The following is a 16657-nucleotide window of genomic DNA, read 5'->3' on the forward strand; positions in this document are numbered from 1 at the left end:
CAGGTAGTACTATGTCCCAATTTTCTGAGGAACATCCAGACTGATTTCCAGAGTGATAACCAGTTTGCAACCCATCAACAATGAAGAAGTGGTCCTCTTTCTCCACATCCTCGCCAGCATCTGTTGTCACCTGAGTTTTTGATCTTAGCTATTCTGACTAGTGTGAGGTGAAATCTCAGGGTTGTTTTGATTTGAATTTCCCTGATGACTAAGGATGTTGAACATTTCTTTAGAAATGTCCACAGCTGAGAATTCTTTGTTTACCTGTATGCCCCATTTTTTAATAGAGTTTTTTGATTCTCTGGAGTCCAACTTCTTGAGTTCTTTGTATATATTGGATATTAGCCCCCTCTCTGATGGAGGATTGATAAAGATCTTTTCCTAATCTGTTGGTTGCCGTTTCGTTCTAATGCCAGTGTCCTTTGCCTTACAGAAGCTTTGCAGTTTTATGAGGAATCTGGTTTTATGTGGAGGTCCTTGATCCACTTGGACTTAAGCTTTGTACAGAGCACTAAGAATGGATCTATTTGCATTCTTCTACATGCTGACCTCCAGTTGAACCAGCACCATTTGTTGAAAATGCTTTTTTCTACTGGATGGTTTTAGTTCCTTTGTTCAAAGATCAAGTGACCATAGGTGTGTGGGTTCATTTCTGGGTCTTCAATTCTATTCCATTGATCTACCTGCCTGTCTCTGTACCAATATCATACAATTTTTATCACTATTGCTCTGTAATACAGCTTGAGGTCAGGGAGAGATAGATAGATAGAGAGAGAAAGAGAGAGAGACAGAGACAGAGACAGAGAGAGAGAAATTGATTCACATACACAGAGAATCTCTCACACACTCACAGAAAGAGAAGACAGAGTCACTCTCACACACACACACTCACAGAGCGAAAGAGATAAAAGTTCTTTTATCGGTGAGGGTAGTTTTTGCTATCCTGGGTTTTTTGTTATTCCAAATGAATTTGCAAATTGCTCTTTGTAACTCTACGAAGAATTAATTTGGGATTTTGATGGGGATTGCATTGATTCTGTAGATTGCTTTTGGCAAGATGGTCATTTTTACAATATTAATCCTGCCATTCCATGAGCACAGGAGGTCTTTCCATCTTCTGAGATCTTCAATTTGTTTCTTCAAAACTTGAAGTTCTTGTTATACACATACAGACCTTTCTCTTGCTTGGTTAGAGTTACACCGAAGTATTTTGTATTATTTGTTATGGATATTTTATTTATTTACATTTCAAATGTTATCTGCTTTCTGAATTTCCCTCCCCAAACTCCCTATTCCATCCCTCCTTCCCCTGCTTTTATGAGGGTGATTCCCCCACCCACCCTCCCACTCTGGCTCACCACCCTAGCATTTTCTTACACTGGTGCATAGAGACCTTTTCCATTATTTGAAGTTTACGCTTTTGTTTTTCTGTTTTTATTCAGAGTCTTCCTAGGTAGCCCAGGCTGGCCTGGAACTCCGTATAGTTTAGATCAGTGACTAGGGATCCTCTTGACTCAGCCTTCCAAGTGCTGTATTTACAGGTATGCATTACCTTGTCCACACCCAGCGAGATCTTTTCTTTCTTTCTTATTTTTCCTTCATTATTTTGTTTTGAGATAGCGTCTTACTGTGTAACAATGACTGGCCTAGAACTTGCTATGTAGATCAGGCTAGACTGTATCTCAGAGATCTGCCGGTTTCTGCCTCTGAGTGTTGTGATTAAAGGAGTGCTCTACCATGGTGATCTGGGACATTGCTTTTAATGGTGGATATTAAGTCTGCAGCCTCTTTTTGTAACCTAGACAAAGGGCCTTGTGATTATTGATTATTAAATTTGATATATCTTTACCTTCAACAATCTTCAAATCGTTCAGATGGAGAAAACTCTCGTCCTAGTGAACAGTGAATGCTTTTCTTTGGTGTTTACCAAGTCAAGGCAATTTCAGTAACAAAGCATTTTCTATTTCGAGTATCTATTATTTTTTGGTCTGTAATAACCTTCCTTTAGAAGATGTTCTTTTTAATAAGCCAGCTATTACTGTTTGCCGCCATGGGTTGTTTGTGCCAAGTCACCAGTTGCTTTCTGGGACAAAAACCATGTGAAATTCTTCCATCTGCTTTGATTATCACCTTCAAGTGGTTCCCAAATACTTCCTGAGTCCCAGCATGCAGTGACTAATGTCTCTGTCCCATTAGATTTTAATTTTACTCTTTAAAATTATAAATGCTTTAAAAAGTAAACATTTTTCTTAACTACATTATAAACATGCCATGATCCACATCTTTGTGTATTCTTTGTTCTTTTTCTGATTATACTATAGCTATTCTGTAGATTATCATGCTTAATGAAACAAATGGCTGGTTCAGAGAGCAGTATTTGTCTTCTACAGGACTCTTGAGGTGAACTGCTAAATTACCTTCCAAAATGATTAACTCCCATTTCTCCTTTCACCAACATATTCTGCCCAGTTCTCCATATTCACCAGAACAAAAATTATATTAGGTGGTAATCTTTAAACATAATAAATCACAAGTTAAGGCAGACTTGAACAAAACTTTAAATATTTAGAAATTGCATAGTTATAGCAAAACATAAAGTGTTGCTCATTATTTTAAGAGTCCACACTAAAGTTAACTTTGGGGTGGTAAAGGTTGCTTCCTCTGGGGAAGTTGAATACTTTCTGAGCCGGCACAGACCTGCTTACAGAGAGTAGCTTGAAGTAGGAGTTCACCAAGTGTCCTTTGCTCTTTACCTTCGCCCTGTGTCAAGGGATAGCATAGCATAGTTAGAGAAAGAGCATGTCGATGATTTTCCCTTCATTATAGAAGGCAGATTTGGATAATGTAACACTGAAGTCTAGTGTTGGGATTCTTTACTAATTCTGTGCCAATTTCAGGTGTGCAACAGAAGAACATGGCGCAAGAAACTAATCACAGCCAAGCACCTATGCTTTGCTCCACTGGCTGCGGATTTTATGGAAACCCTCGTACAAATGGCATGTGCTCAGTATGCTATAAAGAACATCTTCAAAGACAGAACAGTAGCAATGGTAGAATAAGCCCACCTGGTAAGTAATCCAGTTAAAGCACAGCAGTGTTCATGACAACACATGGGGTATATGTAATACTTCCTTTCACTCTCCTGTCATGTATAGAGTGCTACATTCATATCATTAAAACAAAATTAAAAACCAAGTAGGACATACTAAAGAAGGGAAACCTATGTACTATGTTTTGTGGGGAATTGGTCTTCCTTTGCTTTTCTCAGAATATTAACCTGCAATGTGGTTGTATTGCAGCAGCTTCTGTCAGCAGTCTGTCTGAATCCTTACCAGTACAGTGCGCAGATGGCAGTGTCCCAGACGCTCAGTCAGCGCTAGATTCTACGTCTTCATCTATGCAGCCAGGGTAAGGTTACTTTCTGAAAGATACCTGAAACTAAAGAGTATTGATCTTAAGATAGTTTGTAATCACTTCACTAAGGAACACTTTAAAGCTATTGCAGGATTTACTGGCCTAGAACCGTATCTGACTGCTCGCTACTCACTAGCTACAAGATGCTCTGTACTGTTCTTTGTTGTTGAACGAGAGCTCTTTCAAGCCTTCAGTGCCCCTCTCAGACGTCCTTTATTCTCACACTGCACACTGGTCTGCTTCTGAAGTTTGTTCTTCACACTGCAGTCCTTGGTCTGCAAATATTAGTGCCCTGAATCAGAAGAGGATTGCCTCAGATTCTTTGTTTTTATCATGAAGCAATACTAATTTTTCTGTTTTATTATAATATATTTTTGCTTTTAGCTCTAAAGTTAGAGGTAGAGAGATGCATGCAGAAATACATGTTTTAAGTTCTGAAAGTCATGGTGCATGCCTGTATAATCTCAGACTTGAGAAACAGAGGCAAGAAGATTGGGATTCAAGGCTAGGCTGAACTATGCAGTTTTAGGCTCCCCTTAGGCATGGAAGAAAGGAAGGAAGGAAGGAAGGACGGACAGAAGGAAGAACAGACTTATTTCCATCTTCTTCTGTTATAAAGTAGGCTATTAAGTTTTTGCACTGTGCTTTCTTTTTAAAAATTCATTGTAGGTGTTCATTTACAACTTTGTTTTAATGTTTCTAAAGCAAGGCTGCATCTCGTTAGTTTTCATTTAGAGCATTCATGTGATATTTGGAATGTATTAAAAAAAACAAAAACAATGCACTATTGCTTTGGTTTCCAGAACATAACCTTTTGTCCCTAATTAGCCTGTAGTTACCAAGCCCTATGATTATGTTAGGTTTCGTGTGTGTCTGTGTTCTAGAAGAAGTGGTACTTAACTGTGTCCTTCTAGTTTGTACGGGTACTTAGAAGATCTATTCAGACTGAAATATTAAGTGCAGTAGCACTTACGTAAAGGAGGCAAGAGCTTGAGTTTAACACCATCCTGGACAACAGAATACTGCCCCTATCTTTAAAATTAGGAAACTAATTTTAAAAACCTTTATATTAAAATATATCTTTTGCTTTTCTAGCCCTGTATCAAATCAGTCACTTTTATCAGAATCTGTAGCACCTTCCCAAGTGGACAGTACATCAGTGGACAAAGCAGTATCCGAGACAGAAGACCTGCAAGGTTTGCATATGATAGCATGTGTGTGTTTAACACTTGAGTTCTGTAGGCCAGGTACTAGCATAGATGTGGGGACTTCGTATATGCTTTGTCAGTTTTATTATGAGAAGTGTATTTTATATTCTCAAATACTTAATTGACTAGAATGTTGGGATTCATTTTCCACTTACATAATTAGATCAGAGTAAAGGTTCAAATATGCTTGAAAAATGTAATTCAAGTGACCAAATAGAAGTATTATATTATTATGTTCTGTTGTGTTAAACAGTTAAATACCAAAACTCTCCTTTCTAAGCACTGGGACTACTGGTTTGCAGGAACCTTGCTGATTTTGGCTTTGACTGATTATCCAAGAGGCTTTTCTTATTGGTCCCAGGCACTCCTCTCCCCATGTGAACTACAGTGCGGTGGTCACATCCAGCTACTTGCATTCACAGTGTGACACCCCGTGCTTTCACCCTGGTTTCATGGATTCAAGTGACCCAAGAACTCTGAGAAATGTATCTGAAGGCATTTGCAATGGGGAGGCATTTACGAGGCTCCTGATCTCTGCTAGGCTTTATTATCCTGTCAGCCAAGAGAGCTTACTGTGCAAAGATAAGTTCAGAGCTGTGCGACACCGTGGCAGGGTCTGAGAAGACAATACCTTGACTTCTGCATCGTGAATGTTAAAGGCATTCTGTTGACAGATGATCTGAAATATTCAACTTGGTCATTGAATTTTATATTAAATAATATAGATATCCTTTATTTCTTGCCTAGTCAGCCCTTGACCATATTTTCCTATTTGTGCAGATTTTGAAATAGGAAGTGAATATACTATGTGACCAACATAAATATTTTGATATAACTCACATATTACTATAAATTCATAAAGTATAATTAGTGTACAGTATTTTTGTAAATAGAAAAGTTTAAGGAAAGTAAGGATGGTAGGTTATGTTAGATTCAGAAAAGGGGAAATGTTAGGTTATCCACTAGTTAAAAAGACTAACAGTGCTAACAAAGCTTAGCTTTATTACAGTGACAGTGATGTTATTGCTTTTGACGGAGAGGCTAACAGAAAGGTATTAGTTACAGAAAAGGGTTTTCTAAATATGCATTTTTATGTGTATGACCATAGCATGTGAGTACAGGTACCAGAGGCATCTGGTCCTCCCAGAGCTGAAGTTGCATACAGTTGTGAGCCGCTCACTGTGGGTGCTAGGAATTGAACGTGGGAGCAGTGTGTGCTTCTGAACGCTCAGCCATCTCTGTAGCCTATTACAGAAAAATGTCCTTGAGTGAGGCAGAGATGGTAAATGTAAAATTGGAGAGAATATTTGGAAGGCGTAGGTAGGTAAAAGGAAAGTGAAGAAAATTGCTGCTGAATTTTAGATGGTCTGGTATAGGCTGTTGAAGTGAGAATAGAGTTTGAAAGCAAAGCAGGAAGGGAAGGAACAGAAAAGAGCCTTCTGGATCCTGATTAGTCTCAGGCCACAGACACAACCAAACAGATCCCAGGAGCAAACAGTTTTGAGAGGGAGGTTAGCAGAGAAGAAAAAGAACAAAGCTGCCACTCACTCAGGAGAGTTATATGTGTCTTAAACAGAACTGTGCTGTGCGAAAAGAATCATAAAATTAAAGGGTATGATGGCACATGCCTTTGATCCCTGCAGTGGCAGGCAGATTTCTGTGAATTCTAGGCCAGTCTGTTCTGCATGGCAAGTTCCAGGACATAGTGAGACCTGGTCTTAGAAAAACAAAACAAAATGAACAAAATGAACAAAGATTAAAGATGCAATGGGAGTTGAATAGTTGATAAAGGTAGGTGAGTTAATAATGCAATAATGTAGGTACTTTACACCATTCTGATATATGGAGAACATCAAAGTTTCCTCCAGCTCACCCTGAGTGCATTAACCGGGAAAGTCGTTATGTCAGAAAGACCGCAGAATGTTTTTCAAAGTTAGACACTCTTTTTATAAGAATGCTTTGAATGACATTTGGATAAGTATTAACTTTTAAGTTCATTAAAGACAGCATTCATAACTTCAGCATAGCAGAATCTTCAACAAATCAGATGTAAGTTTCAGTTTCACCCAGGTTAAGAAAGACTTAGTTTTCAGCTTGTGAAGGCTCTCAGTAGCATCCTCTGATGTCTGTGTGAGTTAGTGTAGGCATGGAAGCTGGAGCACGAGAGCGTCTTCCTCAGATGCCATCCACTGTTCTCATTATCGCATAGCCAGAGTTTACCAAGTTGTCTAAAGTGACAAGTGGACAAGGATGTGCCAGTGGACCCAGCTGTTTCATAAGTGTAGGTTCTGGGGGACTGAGGCGGGTCCTCGTGTTTACAGAACAAACCCTTCTCATACAGCTATATCCTCACCTGAATAACCTCCTTAAAAACATTTAACTTGTTTTTAAATTTAAAATATTTTCTTTGTTTTGTCAATACAAATGTAAATATGCTCCTCTGTATATAGATACTTAAAAGTACACGCGCTTCCCTACACATGATTTGCCTGTTGAACAAAGCAGAGAATGATGCTTTATCATTTCATCTTTTGAGTGACTGAAAAGAAACAGAAAGGCCTCTGCAGCACAGGCACATGATCCAGGGAGCTGGAACCCCGGCACCAACTGTGACCGTGTTCCCTCCACAAGACAGTGAGATGCTTGTGAGCTGGGATTCACTGTGTGCATCTGACTGGCATGTCCAGTCCTCTTTGTTTCCCAAGTAGGTAGGGTCAGCTGGTTAGACAAGCTGCCTGTTATCCATGTGTATTCCAGAGTCACTGGGGCTTTCAGAATAGCATTTCATCTGTTAGTAATATCTATTCTGGTATGATGCCTCCAGGTAGGTGGTGATGCTTTCGTTTGGCATCTTGGCTCTAATTCTCATGCTTAAATGAAAATTTAGCCTATTGCTGTATGTTATCTAATTATCCTTTTTAAAAAAAATTTAAAAGATAGCAAGCAGTTTCTCAAGCTCTTAAAAAAATCTAGAATTTCCAGTTTACAAAAACTAGCTTAAAGACAAACTATATATGCATTTTGGTATATTCAACAATGCTGAACTGGATTGGCTTCCTTGAAGATAGAGCTGAACTTTGGTTACCCTTACAGCCCTCCCAGGTCTTGGGTGTTGCAGGCTGAAAAGAAGATGGGGTTGAGATGTAGAGCTTCTGGCTTCATATCTTTATCCTTCCCTGACATTTTTCACCTCTGCATTTTCACTATTTTTGAATCATGCCCACCTAGCAGGAAATTTAAAATTATTTGACTGTTGTACAACCAATAAAGGATATTCTTGTTTTATGTATTGTTGTCCAATTGATCTGGGAGTTAAAGGAGACTTAGGATAAAAGATGACTGTAGACCTTTTCAGTGTAGAATAAATCCGCTTTTTGGAAGATTGGGCTGTCAAGAATAAGGCAGGGGGGGTTGGGGATTTAGCTCAGTGGTAGAGCGCTTGCTAGCAAGCGCAAGGCCCTGGGTTCGGTCCCCAGCTCCGAAAAAAAAAAGAAAAAAGAAAAAAAGAATAAGGCAGGGAGAACCAGGATTCTTAGGGAGAGTTGTTAGATCAGTAGGTCATGGCAGGCGGGGGAACTGTTAGCTAAATTGGGACTATTATTCAGGAAAGCTTAAATGGCATAGAAATCAGGGATTTCATCTGATTTTAAAGAATGGTTGAAAACGGCCAAGACAGTCTTGAAAAAGTTACAGTACTTAATAGTTCCCAACTTCAGGCTTTATTAAAAGATACAGTAATCTAGAGTAAAGTGCTATTGTGAAGGGACTCAAATAGACCAGTGGAATGGCATTGATAGTCCAGAAATACACTCAAAAGCTTAAGGGCAGTCTATATTAAACTAAAGTCTAAGGTCATCCAGTAAGAAAATGAAAGCCTGATTAAAGAATGAATTCATAAAGAAATGTAAAAGTTTACCCACAACGTATCCAAAACCTACATAAATATAAGAACTGAAACTGTAAAAACTCTTAAGGCAAGTGTAAATTTTTTGGCCTTAGCTTAGATTAGAAGTTTCATAGATAAGACACCTAAAGCAATAGCAACCAAAGACGATAAATGGATGACTTTGTTTTCATGAAAAGAATGGAAAAGCAGTACAGAGAATGTTTTACATCACCCATTTAATAAAGATGGATCCTGGGGGATAAAGCATTTGGGCAGCATGCATGGGCTCCTAGTTTAAATCTGTGGTGGCTATAAAAATAAGGAAAGAAAGAATGAAAGAAAGCAGAATAACACAATCCAGTGAAAAAAAGGGTTGCCACATGGTGCTTGGCAACCATCCAAAATTCCAGTTCTAGCTGGAAAGGCACAAACATGCATGTGGTACACATAATACGTGTAGGCAAAACACTCACATAAATTCTATGAATCTTTAAAAATGTATGAATCTAATAAAAATGTTTAATAGAGCTTTGGAAATTCTCAAAGAATTAATAAGATGTTTTTAAAGGAAAGAAAAATAAGCAAAGGGTCTGAATAGATATTTTTCCACAGAAGATGTACAAAGTGACTGTCAGCAAATGAACCGATTCTCTCCATCAGTAGTCACCAGGGAACTGCAAAAGCAAACCCATAATGAATTAACACGTGCCCCAGCAGAGTGCTGCAGGCAGTAGCAATAACAAGCATTGTTTGCTGTGTGCAAACTAGGACACTTACACATTATGGGAATTCTGAATACTGTAGATGATTTGAAAAGCAACTAGACTTTCTCAAAGAGTTAAGGATAATTGCCAGGTGAATTCATCTTCACTTACAGTTCTGAAGAGAATGAAGCACACCCTTGTTTGGTAAGGAGCTTGCTGGCGTTGTTCTGTCCTTTCATTGTGTGGCTTTTTTTTCTTTTTTCCTTTTGTACTCAGGGCATCAGGTGTGCCAGTAAGTGCCTTCCCCACTGAGCTGTCTTGCCAGGCCTAGAATTAATGGTATTCCTAGAAAATAATAGACGAGGCACGCTTTTCTCTTGAATGCTAGTCTCAGTACTAATGTGATTTTTCTCATGGAAGTTAACTTTTTTCCATAGTTTACATAGGATTTTTAAATTAGGAAGAGCTTACATTTTACTCAGTTTAAACCCACATCTGGGAAAATGAGATCCAGATTTAAAAAAATTAAGATTAGTTGGTTGTAACTATCTGCAATGAATGCCTCGGGAGCATTTGTTCTATGTCTTCACTAGATGCACAGCAGAAGGAAACCGAATGATTGAGCTCCTCAGAAACACTCTTCTGACCCTTCACTGGGTTGGAATTCTATGGTCGAGTTCTCTTACATGCTTGGGTCCTGAAAATGTTGAGTGCCAAAAAAGCTTTGTCTAATTCTTGAGAACTGCCAAGATTGTCTGAGGAAAAATATATCCTATTATATAGAGGTACTGTATCCTACCAAAAGAAAGTAAACATACTAAGATAGTGTTTGCGGTTACCTACCAATGTCATTTTAAGTTCAGTTTAGTTTTTCATTGTGTTTATGAATATACCCCAAAGAGAATTAGGGTTTAAATTGTATTATGTACTTACTATTACATTTCTATTCTTTTTCTGTTTACAGGACCCAGAGCAGAGGGCCTTGTTCCTCTTGAATGTGATCCTCCATGTGGGTAGTAAAACCACTCTTACCTGTCTAGTGCTTTTTTGAAGTATCTTAACAATAATGGCCAGTAGACTGTGTCTAGCAGGATTCCAGTTAGCAATTCAGCTAGAAAGCATACTACAGTTTATTTCTCCTCTTTTACATTGTTACATTGGCCTCCTCCACAGACCTGTATGGCCAGTGGGTGTGACTAGACAGTCACGTGTTCTTAATTACTAACAGTTGGTGGTATAATTTTAATTCTCACTTTCCTATATGAAAACCTATCTCATTCTAAAGAAACTGTCCTGACTTTGGCTTTAAACTCAGAAAGACTATGGTTCTTTGGCTTCTTTGCCTACTACATAGCTCTCTATTCATGATTGACTAGTTCTTTAATATAAACAGAATTGGATAAGGCATTCTCTGGTCTTATATCTTAACTATAACCCAAGGAAACAGTAATGTCTTGGAATCTGTCTTTCACAGATTTCTGGCTTGTGAATTTATTTAAACTTAGCTGTTGCTTGTTTAAGGTTGTACTAAGAGTTGGGCTTGAGCAGATGTTCCCTCCCATCGTCTCTTGGTGCTATATCCAGGACTCAGCAGTCTAAATGCGAGCTCTAGCTATGAGCATTTCCACACAGCTGTCCAGTCTTTACCTTCAAAGTTGCATCTGCCCTGGTGATTGGTCTTAGGTATTCAGGCTAAGGACAAATTTACTGTTGACGTGTGTGACACCACTTGTGTTCAGAGTGAGAACATGACTTTTTATTCTTCTTCATTTCCAGATACTTCCTAATATTTGTCTCAGTAATTAAACCAATTTTGTTTACAATCTGCCATCTTGTTATTGACATTTGAGAATTAATTTTTTGACTACCACATTTTATAGAGAACAGATTAGATATTGTAGCTTACAAGTTTTAAAGACAATATTCAGCCTTATTTCTGAATATAGTTTAAATAATTATTTTTGAGTTTGTTTACAGAGTCAAGCTTTACCTAATAATTTTCTAAAGACAGTGATTTAAACAAGATAGTCACTCTTTGTCCATAGTAAGCTCACATTCTAGGGGCACTTGTTTATAGAAAATAAAAAGTTTGTGTACCTATTTTGTTTGAAAACACAGTATAGCCAGATATTGTAACTCATACCTGTAATTCAAGCACTTGGTTGAATCAAAAAGACTACCGTGAATTTGGGGCCTGCCTGGGTCACAGAATAAGACCCTGTCTCAAAATCCATAAGTAAGAAATAAGGATGTATATTAATAGAAATTTCTCTGGCCTTGTTTTCACTTGTCTAGTAGAGGCTTTTTATGCAAAATTCTTCCTTACCATCCATTCACTTACAATTTATGGCATTTGTTTGTGTCATATTTTTAAATACTAGATGAGTTAACGTAAGCAGGTTATAATCCACTCTTGTATTTGAGTATCTGCTATAAGTAGCTTCTCTAAGAGGAGCTGTACTGTGGCTGTGGGAGTGTCCTCCATAGATGTAGTAGGTAAGTGATCTAATACTGATCCACCGACAGTTATTCCTTGAGTGGCAGTAGCAGCAGGGTAGGCTCTGGTAACAAGAATGATGAGACAGGTTCCTGCCTTCACAGAATCCAGTTACGCCAGGTTAGAAAGTACCACAGGAGCTCAGGAGAGGGTTTCTTATTCTGAAACTGTGGGTTACAGCAGCTTAAACAGGAAAGACAAAATGGAGTTAGTAGCTAAAGATCATGCACAACAAGGACCTCACAAGATCTTACAGGTGAGAGAGAGGTATCATAGGAACTCCAGCCCTCCCATGGCTCAAGCATATGGCAGCTTAAGGAATGATGTAATGTGTCCAGAGAGAGTGACAGGAATGGTGAAAGTCCTTGGACCTTAAAATGGGGAATGGTGGGGAGCCATCAGAGTGTGAACTGCAGCAGACAAATAGAGAGAGAGGGTTGGGTTGGTGCCAATAGCAGGGGTAATAGAGTAGAAAGCTGCCGAGAGTGTTGATGAGGGAAGGGTATTAGATCTTGACATTGAAGAACACACATAGCTGAAATGGGAAAGCCTTTTGCTCTTCCTGGTATAGTCGGAAGAGCAGTGACTCCTGGGAGAGGCCCTGGTTATGACAAAATGGGCGAGTTGAACTTAAACCATTTGAAGGCCTTTTACAGTTTCCAAGTAGGTTATATACTCTGTCTCTGGGGCACTTAGGAGGGCCAGAGTGACAAGTAACAGGAAAGGACACATTTACAGGGTTTAGTAGCAACCATTCAACCTGAGTCTCAGTGCATCTGCTCTTGATTTTAGGCAGAAAATGTTTTGTTTTTAAGTTTTCATCATAATTTCATCATTTTAAAGTTTCCATGTATCTGATTCTTTTTTCTAGTATCTTAAAAGCTTTTGGGACTAGGGATAGTATTGAGAAAGATTTTCATTCTGTTGCTTTGCCTGGACTTTACTTATCCTGTAAACAAGGCTCAAACAGCAATCCTCTGAGTACTGAATTATAGGCATGTGCCACAACACTTGGCTTAAGTGACTTCACGTAAAAATGTGAAACATTCTAAGAACATTAGTATTCCTGTTTTCTGAGAAGTCTATTTAGAAGACTGTGAGCAGTGTTAAGAAGTTTTCATATGGCTGTTTTCTTCTTGTACATTCCCTCAGAGTTCCTGGGTGTCAGGCAGTGTCTTTCACTGTCTCTCTCCCTTCCCACCAAAAGAAGAAAATCTGTAAGCGAGTCTTTAGAAGCACCATTTGTCTATTACAGATTACCTTCTACCTGTTTGTACACATAACGTTTAATGATCAGATGGCCATGTTTTGTAAATAGTGGAAAATTATTGAGTATCTTTTCTACCTATAAATCAGTTCCTCAGATAGTCTTTAAATTACAGATGCATAGGATAATATGGGATGTGAGTTAACCACCACCCAAACTCCAAATCTTACTAAGTAGCTAAATTTGCCACCTTCCTGTTTTTGTCAGCTTCAGTATCAGATACGACACAGCAGCCATCTGAAGAGCAAAGCAAGTCTCTTGAAAAACCAAAACAAAAAAAGAATCGCTGTTTCATGTGCAGGAAGAAAGTGGGACTTACTGGTAAGGGCCTCTTTGGATGATTTAAAGTTAAGATCATGCTTTGGAATAACTTATGCACACTGTTTTTGACCAGTTAAGATTGCTGCTGCCTCTGTGAGCATTGGTATTAGGTACATGTCAGTTTTAGGATTGTATGCTTTTTTTTTTTTTTTTTTTTTAAAGCTTTTAAAAATTTACTTCAGTTGGGTTGTAGAGTATCTGACAAGTAAAGCTATTGTGAATGCTGGAAAAGGGCAAAGGTGCATCTCTTGCCTTCAAGGGGATGGTATTTTGGGGGCCTTTGGTGAACTGTGAGGTGTTTCCTATAAAGTAGTGCTAATCATAGACCACGCGTAGTCATGGAGGTAAAAGCAAAGCAGCCTGGTGCTGTATAGAAGCCACCACTGGTATATATATTATTGGTAACTCAGCTGTCATAATTGTTAAGGGGGAACTATCCAAAGAATGTCCGTTAAACTCAGTCAGACTGCCCTGGACATTCAGGGACCGGAGTTCTGTGGTCAGTTTATATAAACAAAGGGAAGTAGAGGCCTGTCAAGGGGAGTGCAGCCTCCACTCTGACATCAGCGCTATGGGTGAGGCCAGCGTAAGCCTGGGATTCTCTGGGATTCACTGGAAAGTGGTGAAACTAAAAATAGTTTTGCTGATTTTTTTATTATTTATTTTGGCATAGTACCAAATACAGGTATAAAAATCAGGTGTATGAACAGAGCACAGTAAGATTTTGAGTGAAAATTATGCTTCATGGTAGCATATGCTTATAATTCCAGCACTTGAGAATTGGGGGCAGAATCAGGAGTTCAAGGCCAACATATGCTACATGACCTCCTCTTTCGCAAAAATAGAAGAAAAAAAAAATGATACCTTAGGATCTACTTCTTGCTGAAATATTAGTTGGCATTGAGGGAGGAGATTAAAGTATGATGTCAAAGATAACCTAAACTTCCCCATTCCTTCAATATATATTTAATTTAAGATGTACATATTTAATATCAAAGACATCATTTAAAAGTTTCATGACGTTTCAGACTTCCTGATCACAAGGCTTAGGACTTAGTTTTCATCTAATTTAGCTTTTGATTGCTTCGATTTTCTATTACATAAAGTTTCAGAATATGTTTTTAAAGTTAAAAATGTGGTAAAGACAGTGAATGTCAATTGTTGATTAGATATTGATTATTCCTGAGCTCTGTTTTCCCAAATGCACACTAACATAAAAGCAATCACTGTCACTCTGAATTTCTGATCTCACAGGGCATAGCCCTAAAATTAAGTAGCTTTTATTGGGTGTTTTTGTATATTGGACACTCACCTGGTCCTTAGAGTAATTCATGACCCCTTAAAAAGTGCATATGTGAGACTTAGAGAAGCTTAGTGAATTGTCTCTGATACTGAGGATATTGACCCACAGAAATCTGCTTCAAGGGTCTTCTTCATCTCCCCAGACAGAACTGTTCACAACTCCTGAGAGCTTAGCAGAGGGGGAAATTAACGGTCACTCAGCAGCAGGTCTCTGGACTCACTGGTCTGCTGTCAATTTCATGTTACAGTTGTTCTGACAGGAGGCTTGTTTCTACATTGTGTATTTTCAGTTTAAAAAATGATCCATTTTCAGTTTAGCAGCCTTTTCCTAGGAAGAAACTGAGCATATCACAAGTGAAGAAACCAGCTTGGAGAAACAATCAGCCTTGCCCTCGTACAAATAAGTATATGTAGATGGGAGCAAGACAGGAAGCTATCTGATAATGAGTTGAGAATGAAGCTCTTGAAACTTTACAGTATTCTTCAGAGACTTAGAGACAGGGTTACTTAGCATTAACTGTGGGAAGAACTTAATATCTCACGCTCCTGTCTAACCCGTGCTGTACACATATTCATCCATTTCCAGGGTTTGAATGCCGGTGTGGAAATGTTTACTGTGGTGTGCACCGTTACTCAGATGTTCACAATTGCTCTTACAATTACAAAGCTGATGCTGCTGAGAAAATCAGAAAAGAAAATCCAGTAGTTGTTGGTGAAAAGATCCAGAAGATTTGAACTCCTGCTGGAATACAAAATCCTTTGACTATCTGCAAACTAAACATTGACTTGAGGTTTTTTTTCCTAGTCCTTGGGAATGTAGAGCACCGTATCTTGCATAGACCGTTGAATCATGCATGTCATCAGAAGAATAGATTTTTGTTTTTGTTTTGAAAATGACTCTGAACATTTATTTCCATTGCAGTTTCTGTGGCTGAAAAGAAGTATTATACTTTTAAGATCATTTTAACTTTAGTTGAGTGCAGAGGGCTTTTATAACAAATGTGGAGAAATTCTGGAGGGCTGTGATTTTTTTTCCAGTATTAAACATGCATGCGTTGATCTTGCAGTTTATTTCTCATTGTGTATGTATATATAGCTTTTCTCTGCAGCACGATTCCCTTTTGATAAGGCCCTTCTGGGTACAACTAGTTATCAGTAACTGAATGTATCTTAATCATTACGGCTGCTTCTGTTTGTTTGGTTTTTCATTAACAAAGGTTATACATATGTTAGCATATAGTTTCTTTACACCCACTATTTATGTCTGAATCATTTGTCACAGCAGAATATGTGCTGACGAGATTCTAAATTTGTGGCTTTCGGTTCCTTTTTTTTTTAAACAAGGGAAAGAAAAGCTGAGTGCATTTCACTGCTGACTGCAAGTTTCTTTGCGATTACTGTTCATTGGTCTGTGTGTGCACAGTATGAAGAATGATCTGGTCATTGTGCGGTATTTATGTTTATTCACCAGTCTTTGATTAAATAAAAAGGAAAACCAGAAAAAAAAAGTGCTACTTTTCCCTCTTCTTTCTGGTAGTTATTTGTCTTGTTAAATCTTTTAGGGCTTTGCTTTCCTAGTATGGTAAGAGCACCACTATTACTTGTCTCACCTCTAGTTATGACTTATGTGTTATGACAAATTATATTCCTGTGAGTAAAGACATTAGAATAGTTTCAAAGCCAAGTAACTTGGATGTGATATACTTTGACCCTCATCTGACTGTCCTGCACTCTTTTACACCAAATTAAAATCTAATGAGCTTCTTTACTCTGTAGGATTAGAGGCATTCAAATTGTGTCAGTAGGAGAATTATGTACTAGAAAGACCCTACAAAGACCTATTTGTCCTCTGGCTTCCAAACTTTTTAGAAGTTAGCCTGCTTAAAAATAACAATGGTTGTACTTTACAGTACAAATTTCTTGATGGAAAAATGTTTAATTTTAATAATATATATAATATGATTTAGTGTTAAAAGTATATATTCTGATCACATGAATAAATTTAAATGAGGATTAACCACAGTGTGGCTCAGTAGATTGAGATAGAATAATCCAGGC

General features: G+C 38.2%; 1 protein-coding gene across 5 annotated transcripts in view; it reads left to right on the forward strand.

Annotated features, from left to right (window-relative positions):
• Zfand6 (zinc finger AN1-type containing 6) overlaps positions 1-16107 on the forward strand; it is a 56714-nt gene extending 40607 nt beyond the window's left edge. For 3 of the 5 annotated variants that reach the window (XM_032893276.1, XM_032893275.1, XM_032893277.1), the window contains 6 exons: positions 2898-3068; positions 3300-3408; positions 4510-4610; positions 10177-10221; positions 13184-13297; positions 15186-16107. In XM_032893276.1, the coding sequence (XP_032749167.1) occupies positions 2915-3068; positions 3300-3408; positions 4510-4610; positions 10177-10221; positions 13184-13297; positions 15186-15334 (672 nt within the window). In that variant the 5' untranslated portion in view covers positions 2898-2914 and the 3' untranslated portion in view covers positions 15335-16107. The remainder of the gene's footprint in view (positions 1-2897; positions 3069-3299; positions 3409-4509; positions 4611-10176; positions 10222-13183; positions 13298-15185) is intronic. The other 2 variants (XM_032893278.1, XM_032893279.1) reach the window with 2 other exon arrangements.
• Positions 16108-16657: the final 550 nt, after the last annotated feature.

Source organism: Rattus rattus, chromosome 2 (assembly GCF_011064425.1).
Source record: "Rattus rattus isolate New Zealand chromosome 2, Rrattus_CSIRO_v1, whole genome shotgun sequence".
In the NCBI taxonomy this organism is placed as follows: domain Eukaryota; kingdom Metazoa; phylum Chordata; class Mammalia; order Rodentia; family Muridae; genus Rattus; species Rattus rattus.